The sequence below is a fragment of the Dendropsophus ebraccatus genome, chromosome 3 (genome assembly GCF_027789765.1).
Source record: "Dendropsophus ebraccatus isolate aDenEbr1 chromosome 3, aDenEbr1.pat, whole genome shotgun sequence".
Lineage (NCBI taxonomy): Eukaryota > Metazoa > Chordata > Amphibia > Anura > Hylidae > Dendropsophus > Dendropsophus ebraccatus.
The window spans coordinates 175,755,676-175,771,628 of NC_091456.1; the positions used below are offsets into that span (position 1 = coordinate 175,755,676).

The 15,953-nt window shown below is 44.6% G+C and overlaps 1 protein-coding gene across 1 annotated transcript in view; it reads left to right on the top strand.

Moving 5' to 3' along the window:
* The first annotated feature begins 8,907 nt into the window (after positions 1–8,907).
* The window catches only part of MALT1 (MALT1 paracaspase), a 59,759-nt gene continuing 52,713 nt past the window's right edge, over positions 8,908–15,953 (top strand). The window contains exon 1 of the mRNA XM_069963187.1: positions 8,908–9,101. Within this exon, the coding sequence (XP_069819288.1) occupies positions 8,944–9,101 (158 nt within the window). The 5' untranslated portion in view covers positions 8,908–8,943. The remainder of the gene's footprint in view (positions 9,102–15,953) is intronic.

Genomic DNA, 15,953 nt, shown 5'->3' on the forward strand with positions numbered 1-15,953 from the left:
ACTTTTGTGTCGTCAGCAAACAGACAAACTTTACCTATCAACCCTTCTCCTATGTCACTTACAAACATATTAAAAAGAATAGGACCCAGAACAGACCCTTGTGGCACACCACTTGTAACCAGTCTCTGCTCAGAATATACACCATTAACAACAACCCTCTGATATCTATCCTTCAGCCAACCACAAATCCACTGAACTATCCAGGGATTTAGTCCAATTTTCTCCAACTTCTCTATCAGCTCTTTATGGGGAACTGTATCAAAAGCTGAAGTCCAGATAGGCGATATCCACAGCACCACCTTCATCCAGCACTTTTGTGGCATAATCAAAGAAATCAATGAGATTAGTCTGACATGATCGGCCCTCAGTAAAGCCATGCTGGTTTGGATCCATCAAATTGTTGATTCTTAGGTGATCCATTATCTTCTTTTTTAGAAGAGTTTCCATCATTTTCACTACTACAGATGTCAGGCTCACTGGCCTGTAGTTACTGGGCTCTTCTCTATTCCCCTTCTTGTGGATTGGTATAACATTGGCTGTTCTCCAATCATCGGGGACATCTCCTGTTAGCAGGGATTGGTTATACAGATCTGTCAGGGGGGCAGCAATCACAGATCTGAGTTCTTTAAGAACCCTGGGATGGATCCCATCCCATCCCTTTAAACGGGCAAGTTCCTCTGCAACTTCAGCCTCTGAAAATACTGGAGCCGAACCCATATAGCTGGAGGCAATGTTGTGTCCAACCATCCTGTGATTGTGAAGGCCGCCTTCTGAAAACACTGAGCAGAAGTAACTATTCAAATAGTCAGCGACCGCCTTATCTCCATCAATAAACGTATTCTCCCCATTACTTATTTTGGGGAGAATACGTTATTATTAAAACTTTTAATATGGGATTGATTTGTTTATAAATTTAAAATATTTTTTTACACACTTTTGTAGTCCTGGAGGACTTCTCTGAGAAATACCATGATTGCTCATAGGGATCAATGCAGTACATATGTATAGCATTGATCCATGATCTGGGCACTGAAGGCAGCTTATAGCAATTGCTGAGTCATGGCAGCAATGGAGGCCTCAGGCTGCCTTTACAACAGATCGGCTTCCTGCTATCACATCACGGGAAGCTGATCCTTTTACTGCTCAAATTAATTTTTTTTTTTTTACAGATGACATTTTTTTTCTTCAAGGGATTAGGACAGTGTCGGACTGGGGTGTCCGGGGCCCACCAAAGGAAATGATCCTAAAGGCCCACTAATGAAGAACAAGTGAGAAACAACATGTCAGTCAGTGTTTGTGCAGGTTCTAAAGCTGGGGGTCCACTGGAGGATCCTCTGTTCCTCTGACACTGCCGGCGTCTGGACGTCCCACTCAGCCAATCAGTGGCTAAGTGGACTGTCCAGACACCAGGAGCCCCTGAAGCAAGCCAGAGCTGGACTGATAATGTATGCACCGAGCTATGGGGGGTTAAGGGGGTTATGGACTTTTACATACTCGCAGCAGGATGACAAACTCGCAGCGTGAAATCTGCTGCAGATCCGTTACATTTGTACGCACCCTTTAAGGGATAATACAGTAAAAAAAAGTTTTCTAATCAACTGGTGTCAGAAATTTATGCAATTCCTTGTATTGCTTTCTACCCCGCCAGCTTGTTTTGTGTATATTTACTAATCACAGCATGTTTTCGTTCCATTGTTGCTGTTTTTCATTTCCAGTAAGGCTGGGATCCGTTTAATAAAAAAAAAAAAAAGGATGAAAAAAACGGATACATTTGTGTGCATTCGTTTTGATCCGTTGTTTCATTGTCTTCCATTATAAGAAAAATGGATCATAACGCATCCTTTTTTTTAGCGTACAAAAAAATATGTGCTAAATTTGGTGCTATCAAGATGTTCAGCGGCTGAGGTCGGTCATTACACAATCACCATCTGCATCATAGCTGAACTTCATTTTTTTTGGCTCAACTGGGAGCATTTCCACATCGTCTGGAAATTGTCTCCCTTCTACCTCCATGTCCTCCACGGTGTCTTGGTATGTCTGCTTCATAGCTTGCTTTACTCTCCTAGGAGCCGTCATTGCCATCTTAGGCGGGTTCAATATCCACGGTGGCGCACTAGGCGCCTCTCTTCACACAACATGCTGACCCCATCCTTTCCTGGATTCATCTGTATCAAATCTGTAACAAATCTTAGAACACCCTACATTTATAAAGCTCTCAGGGTATGCTGGGAGTTGTAGTCTCTGAGAGGACAACCCTTTAATAAATCACTGTGTGCAGAAACTCCTGGTGGCTGCAATCTGTGGGTGACAACCATCAGCCCTGAAGGTCCAGTAATACATCTGTCTACAGCGGCAGCTATCAGAGGATTGTACTACTGTACTACAACTCCCAGCATATCCTGAGGGCTGCAGACTGTCAGTAAATGCTGGGAGTTGTAGTGCCTGCAGCTGTTGTAGTTGGGTCCTAAGTGCATCTTACACTGGATGCTTTGTGCCATATAACAATACATAGATCTGTGCGGGCTCAGTGTAAGGAAGTGACCCCAGAACAGCACTAATAGGGGATAGAACAAAAACATATACCCCTACCATATTATCACCATACTGTCACACTGTTACCATATTATTACCATACTGTCACACTGTTACCATATCATCACCATACTGTCACACTGTTACCATATTATTACCATACTGTCACACTGTTACCATATCATCACCATACCGTCACACTATTACCATATTATCACCATACCGTCACACTGTTACCATATTATCACCATACTGTCACACTGTTACCATATTATTACCATACCGTCACACTGTTACCATATTATCACCATACTGTCACACTCTTACCATATTATCACCATACTGTCACACTGTTACCATATTATCATTATACCGTCACACTGTTACCATATTATCACCATACCGTCACACTGTTACCATATTATCACCATACTGTCACACTGTTACCATATTATCATTATACCGTCACACTGTTACCATATTATCACCATACCGTCACACTCTTACCATATTATCACCATACTGTCACACTGTTATCATATTATCACCATACCGTCACACTGTTACCATATTATCACCATACCATCACACTCTTACCATATTATCACCATACAGTCATACTGTTACCATATTATCACCATACCGTCACACTGTTACCATATTATCACGATACTGTCACACTGTTACCATATTATCACCATACCGTCACACTGTTACCATGTTATCACCATACTGTCACACTGTTACCATATTATCACCATACCGTCACACTGTTACCATATTATCACCATACTGTTACACTGTTACCATATTATCACCATACCGTCACACTGTTACCATATTATCACCATACCGTCACACTGTTACCTTTAACTATGATGGCACTAATGTACTGTAGTGATCACTAGCGCAAACCATATACTAGCCCATTTAGACACCAATGCTACACAGGCTCTGCACACTATATAAGTGATTACATGCAATGCTATTGATATATATATATGAAGACTGAAATTACCAATAATACCACTATATAGGAAGGAAATATTATCACCATACATATTACCGCCATACTGTTACTGACCAAATCCTGTATACTAAAACCAATAAAACACAGTACCAGATAACAAGTTACAAATAATACCACCAAATAGTGACTAACACCACCGAAAATGAATAAAATCCTCTGTACAAAGATCAATATCACTTCATACAGTCATATAGAGGTAGAGCCAGCGCTACACAGGTTCTATACACTATATATATTACAGTGCAGTTACACCAAGTGACTCACAGGGGACATCTTTTCTGATCAGAGTTCTTCCCTTTTCATTTTCTTCTCCATCTGTCCTGGGTCATTATGAGAACTTCTCTGAGCCATGAATCCACAGAATCTGCCAGACAGACATATTAGTCTCCTCTCTCTGGCACCATCATCCTCTCTCTACAAACTGCTCATCTGTATAGGCCCCTTTACACCCTCATTTAGTGGGGAGGCCGACTCTATGTGATCCCCCTTATAGTATATGCCCCCCCTCTTTGTAGCCACCTTTATAGATGGCCCCTCAGTGTAATCCCTCTTATAGATGGCCCCCTGTGTTGTCCCCCTTATAGATGGCCCCCTGTATTATCCCCCTTATAGATGGCCCCCTGTGTATTCTCCCTTATAGATGCCCCCTGTTATCCCCTTATACATGGCCCCCCTTGTTATCCCCCTTATAGATGGCCCTCTCTGTTATCCCCCTTTATAGATGGCCCCCCTGTTAGCCCCCTTATATATGCCCCCCTTGTTGTCCTCCTTATAGATGCCCCGCTGTTAGCCCCCTTATAGATGCCCCCTGTTAGCCCCTTATAGATGGCCCTCCTGTTATCTCCCTTATAGATGCCCCCCCTGCTATCCCCCCTATAGATGGCCCCCCTGCTATCCCCCTTATAGATGCCCCCTGTGCAGATAAAAAGCAAAAAAAAAAAAAAAAACAACTGACTTAACCACTCGCACCTCCATTGGCTGTCTTCTTTTCTTCCCCAGCTGACGCTTCGCTCCCTGCGGGGGTGTCCTGGGGACTACCGGCCCATGCGCGCATCAGGAAGCTCACTGTCCACCGGGGCTGGTACTTACGGTACAGGGAGTGTCTCTAACACACACTCCCTGTACCGGAAGTCCCGGCCCCCACTGAGCTTCCCGGCCGGGTGCAGGACACCCCCTCAGGTAGTGGAGCGTCAGCTGGGGGCCAGATTGCCTCTTGTGACCTCAAGCAAGACACTGCTTGTGGTCACAAGAGTGATTGGGGAGGTGTAGTGTGGCAACGGGGGGGCCCACGGCAGCACTGTATTACTGCTGCCTCAGCTTGGGGACCGGGGCCTACCACAGGATCCTCCGTTCCTCCGGTGGCCCAGTCTGACCCTGGATTACCATGAATCGTAATGTACCTATGGGCAGAATTTCCACATGCAAAGCATTTACAGTAGTAGCAAAGTAAGTATAGTAGCAAAAATAGCTGTGGATCTGCAGCTCGACTGAAAAAAATCCGAAAGCCTGATGCAGATTTTAGTTTTTTTTTGGTTTGCACAAAAATATGCAAATTCTTCACAAATGTTAAAATTTATGCATCTAGACGGAACAAAAAATTTAATGAAAATCTTATCCCGTGGTGCCTGATACCTACCCCTCCAGTTCAGCATATCACTGGGCTTTCTGTGTGTCAGGTTAATAAAAGGTTTTTTTTTTGGTTGTTTTATTTTTACCTAGCCTGGCTACATAAATGTTATTTTTTCCCTTTAAGACCTGGAATAAATTTTTAGCTTCTGAATAAAGTGGTGCACAGTCCAGGGCTGATTCTCATCTTGATCCGTCCTGGCCTGAAGGTCGATAGAAGAACAAACACAGAAGTCGCATTAGATGTCATAGGGATTTCATATGAAACAAATATTGAAGCTGGACAAGGTACATGGAGATGCAATCCAATATGAGGCTGCTCTCAGCCAAGTAGAGGCACTTAGAGGTGAAGAGTCCAGAGGAAATACACCTGCTATTAACTTAATGTGCGCTGGAGCTTTAACTATGAGATTGTTACATAAAAAGTTGCAAATTTATTGGGCAATAAAGGCAGAATACCTATTTATCAGCTGACTGAAGGGGTTGTGGCTCGTTGCCTATTCGAGCCTTGAAGACGTTAAAATTAATAAGGTGCTAGAGCTATGACAGGGATGCACGGAATCAGACCCACACCAACCTGATATAGGTGTCCGTTATCAATAGATTATGTGTTTCTACTGACCTTTGATTAGCCTTTTCTATCAATATCTTATCTTATCCATTAGACTTTGGTTCTGTTAGCAGTAATAAGAACGTATTACAGTAACTAGCCATACAGAAGCCATATCACTTGTAAATACTATGAATTGGGATCAGTTTAAGATACTGTATGCTCAATTTCTTATACAACTTTTATCTGTAGATTGTAACCCCATAAGCAGAGTAAATGCTGTTTTATGAACATTTTTTATACTAGAACCCGGGCTCACTAAGGATCATTTGGTACTGTGCTGGGCCAAGTCAAATAATGTATCAAATAATGGAGTGTACAATTCCACATATGGCCACCAGGTGGCTCCAGAGTCCTTCCGCTAGTGATACAACAGTAAATGATGTATCAACAGTGTGGACTCTTCATTATATACTGCACCCCTATTTGTTTCAGTGTAGCTGACCTGTACTACCAGACAGACATGCTTGTATGGTCAAGTGGCTGAGTCTGCATAAACATTAAGGCAGCCACAATGCTACAGTAAAATTTGTGCATAAGCTTTTCAACCATCTATGATAAAAATTAAACAAAAGGGGACCGCAATGGGGGCACATTATACCCCATTTTATGCCAACCTGTGCCTGATCTATGAATAAACATTAATGGTTGTTTGGTAAAGGAGAAGAAAGCAAATGAAATGTTTGCCTCTTAATATAGCTTTATTATAATCAGATTTACATTATTTTACTTTTTTTTTTTTAAATAATTAGTTGTTGAAAGGTATAAAGGATGTCTAGATGGCCATCAGGATAAACATAAAAAATGTGTGAATTCTGCTAAGTGTGCTGGTATGAAGAGTTTAAGTGGGTGGAGTGGTCCTCTTATTGGAATAAAGATTTGGGTAATGGAAGCATCTGCAATTTTTCTTATCTGTATTAATTTTACATCATTTCTATAGTTTCTCCATATTTGCCCTTGGACATATTCTTGCTCCAGTTCACTGCACCCCTTCATTTTATTGATATTTATTTATAGTTCCAGGAGGTGAATTTATAATTGTAATGTATATTATTACAGACAATTTAATTAAAATAATTATAATTAATATTTTAAAACTTCCTCCAGCTTTCCTGGACTCGTAAATTGCAAATTATATTGAGTCATATTATTCTGACCAGACGCTAATATCCATAGTAAACACCATAGCAGCACAGACAGCAGCTTGATGGCTGGGAGTGACTCCATAAGGTCCTGGTAGGTGTCCCAGGTATCTGGACCCATACTGGTTGCATCCCACAGTTGCTGGAGGAGCCATAGAGTGATTACTACCATCAAGGTGGTTGCACAGAAAATCAATAAGGATCAAGTTTGGAGAATTGGGGGGCAGGGTAATACTTGAAGGTCTCTTGCTTTTCCAACCAATGTTGGATATTTCTAGCCTTCATTTTGCTGGAGGATCCCATCTTTCCCAGGGGAGACTATCAGCCTGTTTGGATATATGCGATCTACAAGGCTGTACTCATACCCACATTGGCTGGGACCGCCTTCAAATGGATGACTGGCCCAGAGAACATCTCCCAGACCATAACGCTGCCATTTGAGTTCTTCCAGCAATGGCTGTAGGGTGTTTGTTCTCTGGTGTTTCTCGTCTGACATGCCAACGTCCATCCAACCCTGTACTGATCATCGGAGAAGACAACTCTGTACCAATCAGTGGAGAAGACAACCCTTTACCAAACATCAGAGAAGACAATTCTTTACCAGTCAGTGGAGAAGACAATTCTTTACCAATCAGTGGAGAAGACACTCCTTTATCAATCACTAGAGAAAACAAACCTTTACCAATCACTGGAGAAGACAACCCTTTACCGATCAGTGGAGAAGACAACCCTTTACCGATCACTTGAGAAGACAACCCTTTACCAATCACTAAAGAAGACAACCCTTTACCGATCAGTACAGAAGACAACCCTTTACTGATCAGTGGAGAAGACACTCCTTTATCAATCACTAGAGAAGACAATTCTTTACCAATCACTGGAGAAGACAACCCTTTACCGATCAGCGGAGTAGACAACCCTTTACCAATCACTAGAGAAGACACTCCTTTAGCGGAGGTGCAGTGACCACCCATGTGCTCCCGATTCCCATACACAGTAGGGATAACTGATCTGTTGTGTTAGACAAATCTGGTAGCCCTCTGCTTCATTTTGGTGCTGAGCTGCTCCCCTGTAACGTGTCAGTCCACCTCACACATCCTCATACTCAATGTTCACCTCTAACATAAGTGGCACATGGTGCTCTGCAGTTTCCATGTAGCTTATTCACAATGGTACCATTTTTCCACTCACCTTGCATCACCAATCACCATAGCACATCTTCAGAATTACCTCCACCCTTGGCCAAGTAGCCAATAATTATCCCTGCTTGCAACTCTGATAAACTCTGATAAATCCCCCTTTTCACCCATGATAACAACGAGGGATATGCGTCATGGACATACTCCTTTGGGTCAGACCCAGTCTGTTTGACTACACTCTTTTAGTAAGCCCCATGCATTTGATCAATGTAAGGACCTTCGCCCAGTTGGGGGCCGATCTGGTAAAATTCCCTAAGTGTTTCGAGATAACAAATGATCTCTTCATCAAAAACACTGCCACTTTCTTTCAGAGAGAACACAGTGCAGGTTGCAATTAGGCTCCATTCACTTCAATGGAACTGAGCAGCAAAACCCTGCCCAAGCTGGAGACAACAGTCGTGTTGTCTCTGGAAGAAAGTGGCCATGTTTTTGTAGCGCTGGATAACCCCTCTAAAGTGATAATACAAAGTCTATTAGAGACATTCCACCCACGTCTTGAGCCTTCAGTGTTACAGATCGCCCACAAGACGTTAACACTAGAGAAAATGAAGTACATTACAATGAAACCTGATAGAAAAAAAGAGGAAATTTTAAAAATTGCTCCATTCACAGTCTCCCTGAGGAAGTTATCTCACGTTATGTAAGCTACTCGCCTGGTTTCACTTTTGCTTTTCTTGCACGGCGTATCATCGTGAGTGCCCTGAAGGTGGCGCAGGCGAGCCCTTACACCATGCATAAGACGTGCAAGCAGGAAGGAGAGACAAGGAAATCCAGCACCTGAGCATTGCTGGCTGCAGAGCGGAGATGTCGTCGGACTCGCAGCAGCAGTTTTATTCCTTGAATATAAATTCTCTCCAGGAGCCCGTCCTTCAAAAAGTGTGCGAGCTGCTGGACCAGACCAGCGACAGAGGATGGAGGAAGCTGGCCGCCACCATCGCCAGGAACAGCCGCTTCAGACTAAGGTAAAGCCTTGCAGATCTCTCCTGTTACATGCAGCACCCGGGGACCTAACTTCACCGATACAACTTGTTCAATTGTTTCCTGTTCACTGGAGCCGGTGACCTGTCACACCTAAAACCGGATGACTATTCTGATTGATTGGGCACTAGAAGGGTCAATGCTTGTCACTAGTGATGAGCAAACTTACAGTCAGCTCAGGTTTGCATGAACCCGAATGCTCGGCATTTGACACTTGCCCAAAGGGCCATCTCTAATCCTTAAAGGTATTGTTCAGTTGTCTGTTACCTCATTGAATGAGGAAAAGTTCTGCAACTTTTAATATAGTTGCATTAAAAAAAAAACAGTAAATTGTGCTTGTAGTCAGTAAATGAAAACGTTCTTGTTTGGATTCATGTTAGTGTGAAAATCCTTAAAATGTTTAAAAAAAAAAAAAAAGTCCTATTCCTTGTCAGTGGAGGTGGCCATGTTGGTTTGATGCTTAATCTCAAGCTCAAATTTATGCAAAACCACAACTCCCATCATGTCCTGAAAGCCAAAGTCTCTTCAGCCGTTGTCGATGATAACTCCCATCATGCTATTAAATGGAAGGCTTTCCAGCTGTTGCAGAACTACAACTCCCATCATGCCCTGAAAGACAAATTCTCTTCAGCTGTTGCAGAACTACAACTCCCTTTGTGCCCTAAAATCTTAAAGAAGACCTGTCACCCCCTGTGCCGGGGTGACAGGCTCCCGACCCCCCGTTACAGCCCCCTATACTCACCTGATCCCGCCGGGTCCCGCTTTTGGATCCGGTCGGGTCACGGAGATATCAGCTCCCGAAGCCCGGCGCGCGCGCTGACAGGAGAGTCCGATGCTCATAGAGAATGAATGGGGAGTCCGATGCTCCGTCATTCTCTATGGGCATCGGACTCTCCTGTCAGCGCGCGCGCCGGCTTCGGGAGCTGATATCTCCGTGACCCGACCGGATCCAAAAGCGGGACCCGGCGGGATCAGGTGAGTATAGGGCGCTCTAACGGGGGGTTGGGAGCCTGTCACCCCGGCACGGGGGGTGGCAGGTCTCCTTTAATGCTGTCAGGATATGATATTAATTGTAGCTGTGCACCAAAAGTGTCTAGACGCTGTTTAACAACCACAATTCCCATCATGCCCTAAAAGGTGCATAAGGCGTTGTAGTTGTAGTAGTCAGGAGTTGTAGTTTTGCAACAGCAGCAAAAACTCCATTTACGGCACTTAGGTTATTGTGCAGTTCTCTTGCCATTTAGAACAGGGATTCAGACCCTATCAGTCAATCCCTTTAAATAAGTATATCATTACCAGCATTCCCCAAGCTGTTGCAAAACTACAATTCCTTCTGGTTGTCACAATGGGAGTTGTAGTTTTGCAGCCACAGAGTTGCGACACAGGTTTAGAGCTTGAACAGGGAATCGGACCCACTAAAAGTGATTTCATGGACAACCCCTTTAAATAGCTGAGGAGCAGAGCTGTAATAATGCAGTAGCGTGCAGCCATGCATCTGTCACGTGATAGAACAGGAATGCTGTAAAGCTTCTATATATTTACTTACATGTACACGTATATTGGTTTACAGGGATACTACAGAATGTTAGTATGGTAGTATTGTCTCCCTCCAGGTTATCACCTGCCATAGCTAAGTAATATTACCCACATGGGATCTGTGATATGGTCATATACCTGGAGGTGATGATAGGAGGAGTGTCCTGTTAATAATTCATCCTGATAACCCTGCGGCTGCGCTCACCGGCAGTTTTCTAACTATTTCCTTCAATGGGGGAATTTTACAGATTGGTGGATGATAAGCACTAGATAAGCCTGGTGATTGGACCATGAGCTGCAATGGGATCTGCCGCCTCTACAGGTCTGCATTCATCTATATCAGGGATAGGGAAGCCTCGGCCCTCCAGCTGTTGCAAAACTACAATTCCCATCATGCCTGGACATGCATATATCTGATATACATGTATAACCTATCTTGCACCCTTTCCCTATTTTGTTCTCATTCTTATCCTAAAAACCTAAAATCCTCTACTCTGGGTCCACTCTGACCACGCTCAGCTCCCTCTCCCCCCCTCCCTTTGTAGTCACAGGACATGAGGGCTGGGTTAGCTGTCTATTGACTTGGTAACCAGACCCCCAGGAGACATTATCTGCATCATCTCCATGCACCTGTGCTGCTTCCATACACTTACATGTGTCCCTGAGCCGAGGTTTCTGTAATATGAAAAGTTATAGTTCTATCTCTGCTTGCTGTCAGTGAATGCCAGCATATGTACCTGTCTTTGTGTCATAGCTCTGTATATTGTAGATGTCAGGCCCGGAATGACAATCTGGCAGATCTGGCAAATGCCCGCTGGGCTGCCGATTGTCAGTCTGTGGGCCACCGGGCTGAAAATTTAATTTGGCACTATTAACAGTGTGTGACAGTTTAGTGCCGGCAGCGGCCCTGACTCCAGCAGCGGCCCGAAGCAGTGCTGCTGCTTAATAAGCTGCTTCAGGCCGTTGCCAGACACTAAACTGTCACACACTTATTGCACACTGCAGAAGGAGGAGAAGCTTACTGTCCAGTGGGTGGCGCTGTCTGCTGGGCCTCCGTGTGGTGCTGTGCCTGCAGCCTCGCTCTGGGAATACACACAGGGCCCCCTGGGAGCTGTGCTGAGAAGTAGCTCCCGGCACAGGCAAGTGACGTCATGCACCGGCGCGTCCTTCAGCCGGAGGAGAGCCACAGCCTGGGAGCCATGTCCCCTCTCCATAGTTGTCAATAGTCTCGGGTATGTCCCGGTAAGCCCCGCCCCCTTCGCGGTAAGCCCCGCCCCTGGCGCCCACCGCGGGGCTAACACAGGGCCAGAGGAGGAGAGAGAAGCCATGGACAACTGGAAGGATGGTAAGTATAATGGGGTCACCAGCTTCCCAGCATTCTGTATAATGGGGTCACTCAGCTTCCCTGCATCCTGTATAATGGGGTCACTCAGCTTCCCTGCATCCTGTATAATGGGGTCACTCAGCTTCCCTGCATCCTGTATAATGGGGTCACACAGCCTCCCTGGCATCCTGTATAATGGGGGTCACTTAGCTTCCCTGGCATCCTGTATAATGGGGTCACTCAGCTTCCTTGGCATCCTGTATAATGGGGGTCACTCAGCTTCCCTGGCATCCTGTATAATGGGGTCACTCAGCTTTCCCAACATCCTGTATAGCGGGGTCACTCAGCTTTCCCAACATCCTGTATAGTGGGGTCACTCAGCTTTCCTGGCATCCTGTATAATGGGGTCACTCAGCTTCCCTGCATCCTGTATAATGGGGTCACACAGCCTCCCTGGCATCCTGTATAATGGGGGTCACTCAGCTTTCCTGGCATCCTGTATAATGGGGTCATTCAGCTTCCCTGGCATCCTGTATAATGGGGTCACTCAGCTTTCCCAACATCCTGTATAGTGGGGTCACTCAGCTTTCCGGGCATCCTGTATAATGGGGTCACTCAGCTTCCCTAGCATCCTGTATAATGGGGTCACTCAGCTTTCCGGGCATCCTGTATAATGGGGTCACTCAGCTTTCCTGCATCCTGTATAATGTAAATATTATAAGAGGCCCAGTTGGAATTAAAGGAAAACTGCTTTATTTGAAGCTGCTGATGGCTCCTAGTAGCCCCTTACCTCCTCTTCCCAGCGTCCCTCCTCCGATGCTTGTAAATCACAATGTTTTTTTTTAACTTTAATCCTAAAAAATCTGTAAATTAGTCTTAAGTGCGCATGAGTGTAGGAGGCAACATGCAGGGGCAAATGGTGCAGTGGGGGCCTAGGAACGCCCACAGGACCCCTAACATTAGCAATGTGATGTACAAGCATCAGTGGAGCGACGCTGGGAAGAGGCGGTAAGATGAAGCTCTCCTGGGGCTTTTCCTGAAGAATAGTTTACAGGGCAGAATACTTTTACCTTTATTAGTATGAATCATGTGACAGATGACAGGAGAGCAAACAGATAATCTATAATTCTTCAGTATTTTGTGTCTGATCACAGCTGTATACTCTTATATAGTCTGCAGGGTGATAATACTTTTCAGCACTTGCGTACACCTGGTATCTGATCATATCTGCATTTTTTTCTGCGTGGCACAGTTGGCGCAATGGGTGCAGGGAGACTTGTATGTGGGCTGGTGGGGTGTGTTTGCCAGGGCTGCTTTTCAGTCCCAGTCCGGCCCTGATAGATGTTCTTAGATTCTGGATGGAACTAGAATGTTTTCATTCACAGTCAGCAAGCAGAGAGCTAAACCTACACTACACCCCCACCCCCTGGTAAACAGATGTCCGTTATGCAGCACATAGCTACACTAAGCGCGCGTCAGCTCTGCTACATCATCAGCTACTATGGAATACATATTGGGGTGATATGTGATGCAAAATCAGTGAAAAAAACAGACCTGTGTTTACTGTGCAATAGTAATGACAGCAGTGGGCAGGTAAGAGAACTAAGAGGGTGAGTACGCAGGGAAATGCATGATGGGAGATGTAGTTTTCTATCTTGGTTATACATCGGCTTTCAGAAAAACTTGTAACTTGCAGCTAGAAAGACAGGAGATGCCTCAAAATACTCAGGGGGACTTGGTGAGTAAGACCAGGTAGCATTTAATTTTTTTGCTCTGAGGTGGATAACCCCTTTAAAGGGGTACTCTGGTTTTAAATCAACTGGTGTGAAAAAGTTATACAGATTTGTAAATTACTTGTATTTTAGGTCTCCCAGTACTTATCAGCTGCTGTATGCTGCAGGACATACAGCAGCAGATAAGTACTGGAAGACGGGAGATTATTAAATGGAAGTAATTTACAAACTTGTATAACTTTTTGCTAAAGCTGTAGTTTTACAGCAGCTGGAGGGCGGACGGTTTGATACTTTAGAGCTAAGCTGTTAGGTCACATGTCTACAGGGGGTGTGGCTAAATGTCTGCTTCACAATATTTATGAATGAAGACAATAGAATGTAGCAAACTCTGAAGGGACTATAAACAGTTTCTTAACCTTCTCAGAAGACGTGAATTGTGACATGTTGCTGAAAGTGAAATCGTACAAAGTGACAAATTCTGTGCATGACAGTCCAGACAGCACTATGTATAACCTGCGGCCATCTTCCTCGCTGTAGATACAGAGCAGGTCGCTTCCTTCCTCTTTTTGTTATTCTTTTTGTAATTCTACATCCCTAAATGTTAGGAAAAAATTGAACTGATTATGTGTGAGATCTGAAGAGATAGAGATGTTACAGTCCATCTTTATCTGCAGTGTAGTTCATTGTTCTCTGCTATCAGCCGGGGTCCGAACAATAACATAAGGTCTGTATCCATCACTGACACATGAGGGAAACCCAAACACTGCAGTCAGTCCTGCAGTCTATTGTTCTGTCCTATGGCCTGAGGCATGGACACAACTATTCTTGGAACCCCATAGGCAAGTCATTGTCATGAACGGGTCACATACAGGCTAGGTTCACACTACGTAAATTTCCGGCCGTAGCGCGCTCCGTGAATAAGCGGCCGGAGATTTACGTTGTTTGCGTACAATGCAAAGTATACGATCTACGGCTGCACAGTTCACACTACGTACGAACTTACGCCCGGATCGTATGCGGCGCCGTAAAAAATGAACCAGACCATTGTTTCGGGACGGAAATGCTGTAACTTACGCCTGTAGCGTAACATGCGGTCCCGTACGGAGTGGTGATTTCTTCTTTTTTCCACTTTGATTTGCCGATCCAAAAGGTTCTGTGGGGTGTCCGGGGCTAGGCGAAGATATCCAAGTAACATACCGGTCAGATCGCTACGTACGCCGCTCGGAAAGCGTACGTAGCTTACGGGCGTAAGTTCGCGGACCGTACGTAGCCGGCCGCAACTTGCGTAAATCCCGGCTGGAGTTTTACACGTATATGTCCGGCCGCGAAAAATATGCGGCCGGACATATACGTAGTGTGAACATAGCCTCACTGTGTAAACAGTACTGGGAACTGGGATACTGCAAATAGCAACATACCAGCGAGCCAAGGTCAGATAGCGGCATTGTATCTAGTGGTCTCTTTCAAAATGGGTGTTAAAGGGAGACTTTCATAATTTTCATGCTGCCTGAACCATGTTAGGACCAGTTCACATGGAATAAAACTGGCAGAAATTCCACAATGGAACTCTCCATCGTGGAATCCCGCCAAACTCCATGAATACTGGCTGTCTATGGGAGGTCTCGCACCTCCTCTCTCCGTGCGGAAGAATTGACATGTCAATTCCTCCAAACGGAGAGAGGAGGTGCGCGAGCCCTCCCATAGACAGCCAGTATTCACAGAGTTTGGCGGAATTCCAAGTAAGAAATTATTCTGCACAGACGTTTGCCCTTCTGAAGTGTTCTGAAGTTGGATGCAGGTTGTCTTGTCGTGTAATAGACTTTCTATAGAGCCATCTATATGAGATTGGGGGTTCTGTAAGTTACCCCAGAAGGGTGATATAGGATGGTAAGAACTACGTCAGTCAATAATTTACATTACAGTCAGTTCTGTACAGCAAATGTTGTTAAAACCTGATAGTTTCCTTTCCCTTTTTTACCTTCTTTATATGGCACCTGCCGGACTCTTGGGAAATCCCTAAAACAACTTCCACATTCCACATAGTTATTCTCTTTAGGAATTTACTGGAAATGACTCAAAGAGGGGATTCCCACTGGAACGGATGCGCTGTAGTCTTTTGAGCACACAGTAGTGTGGGATACCATATACAGAATAATACATATAGAAGATACTATGTAAGAACAGGCCGTAACATTGGCAGGGGGGGGGGGCGACTATATAGAAACAACCCATGTGACAGTAAG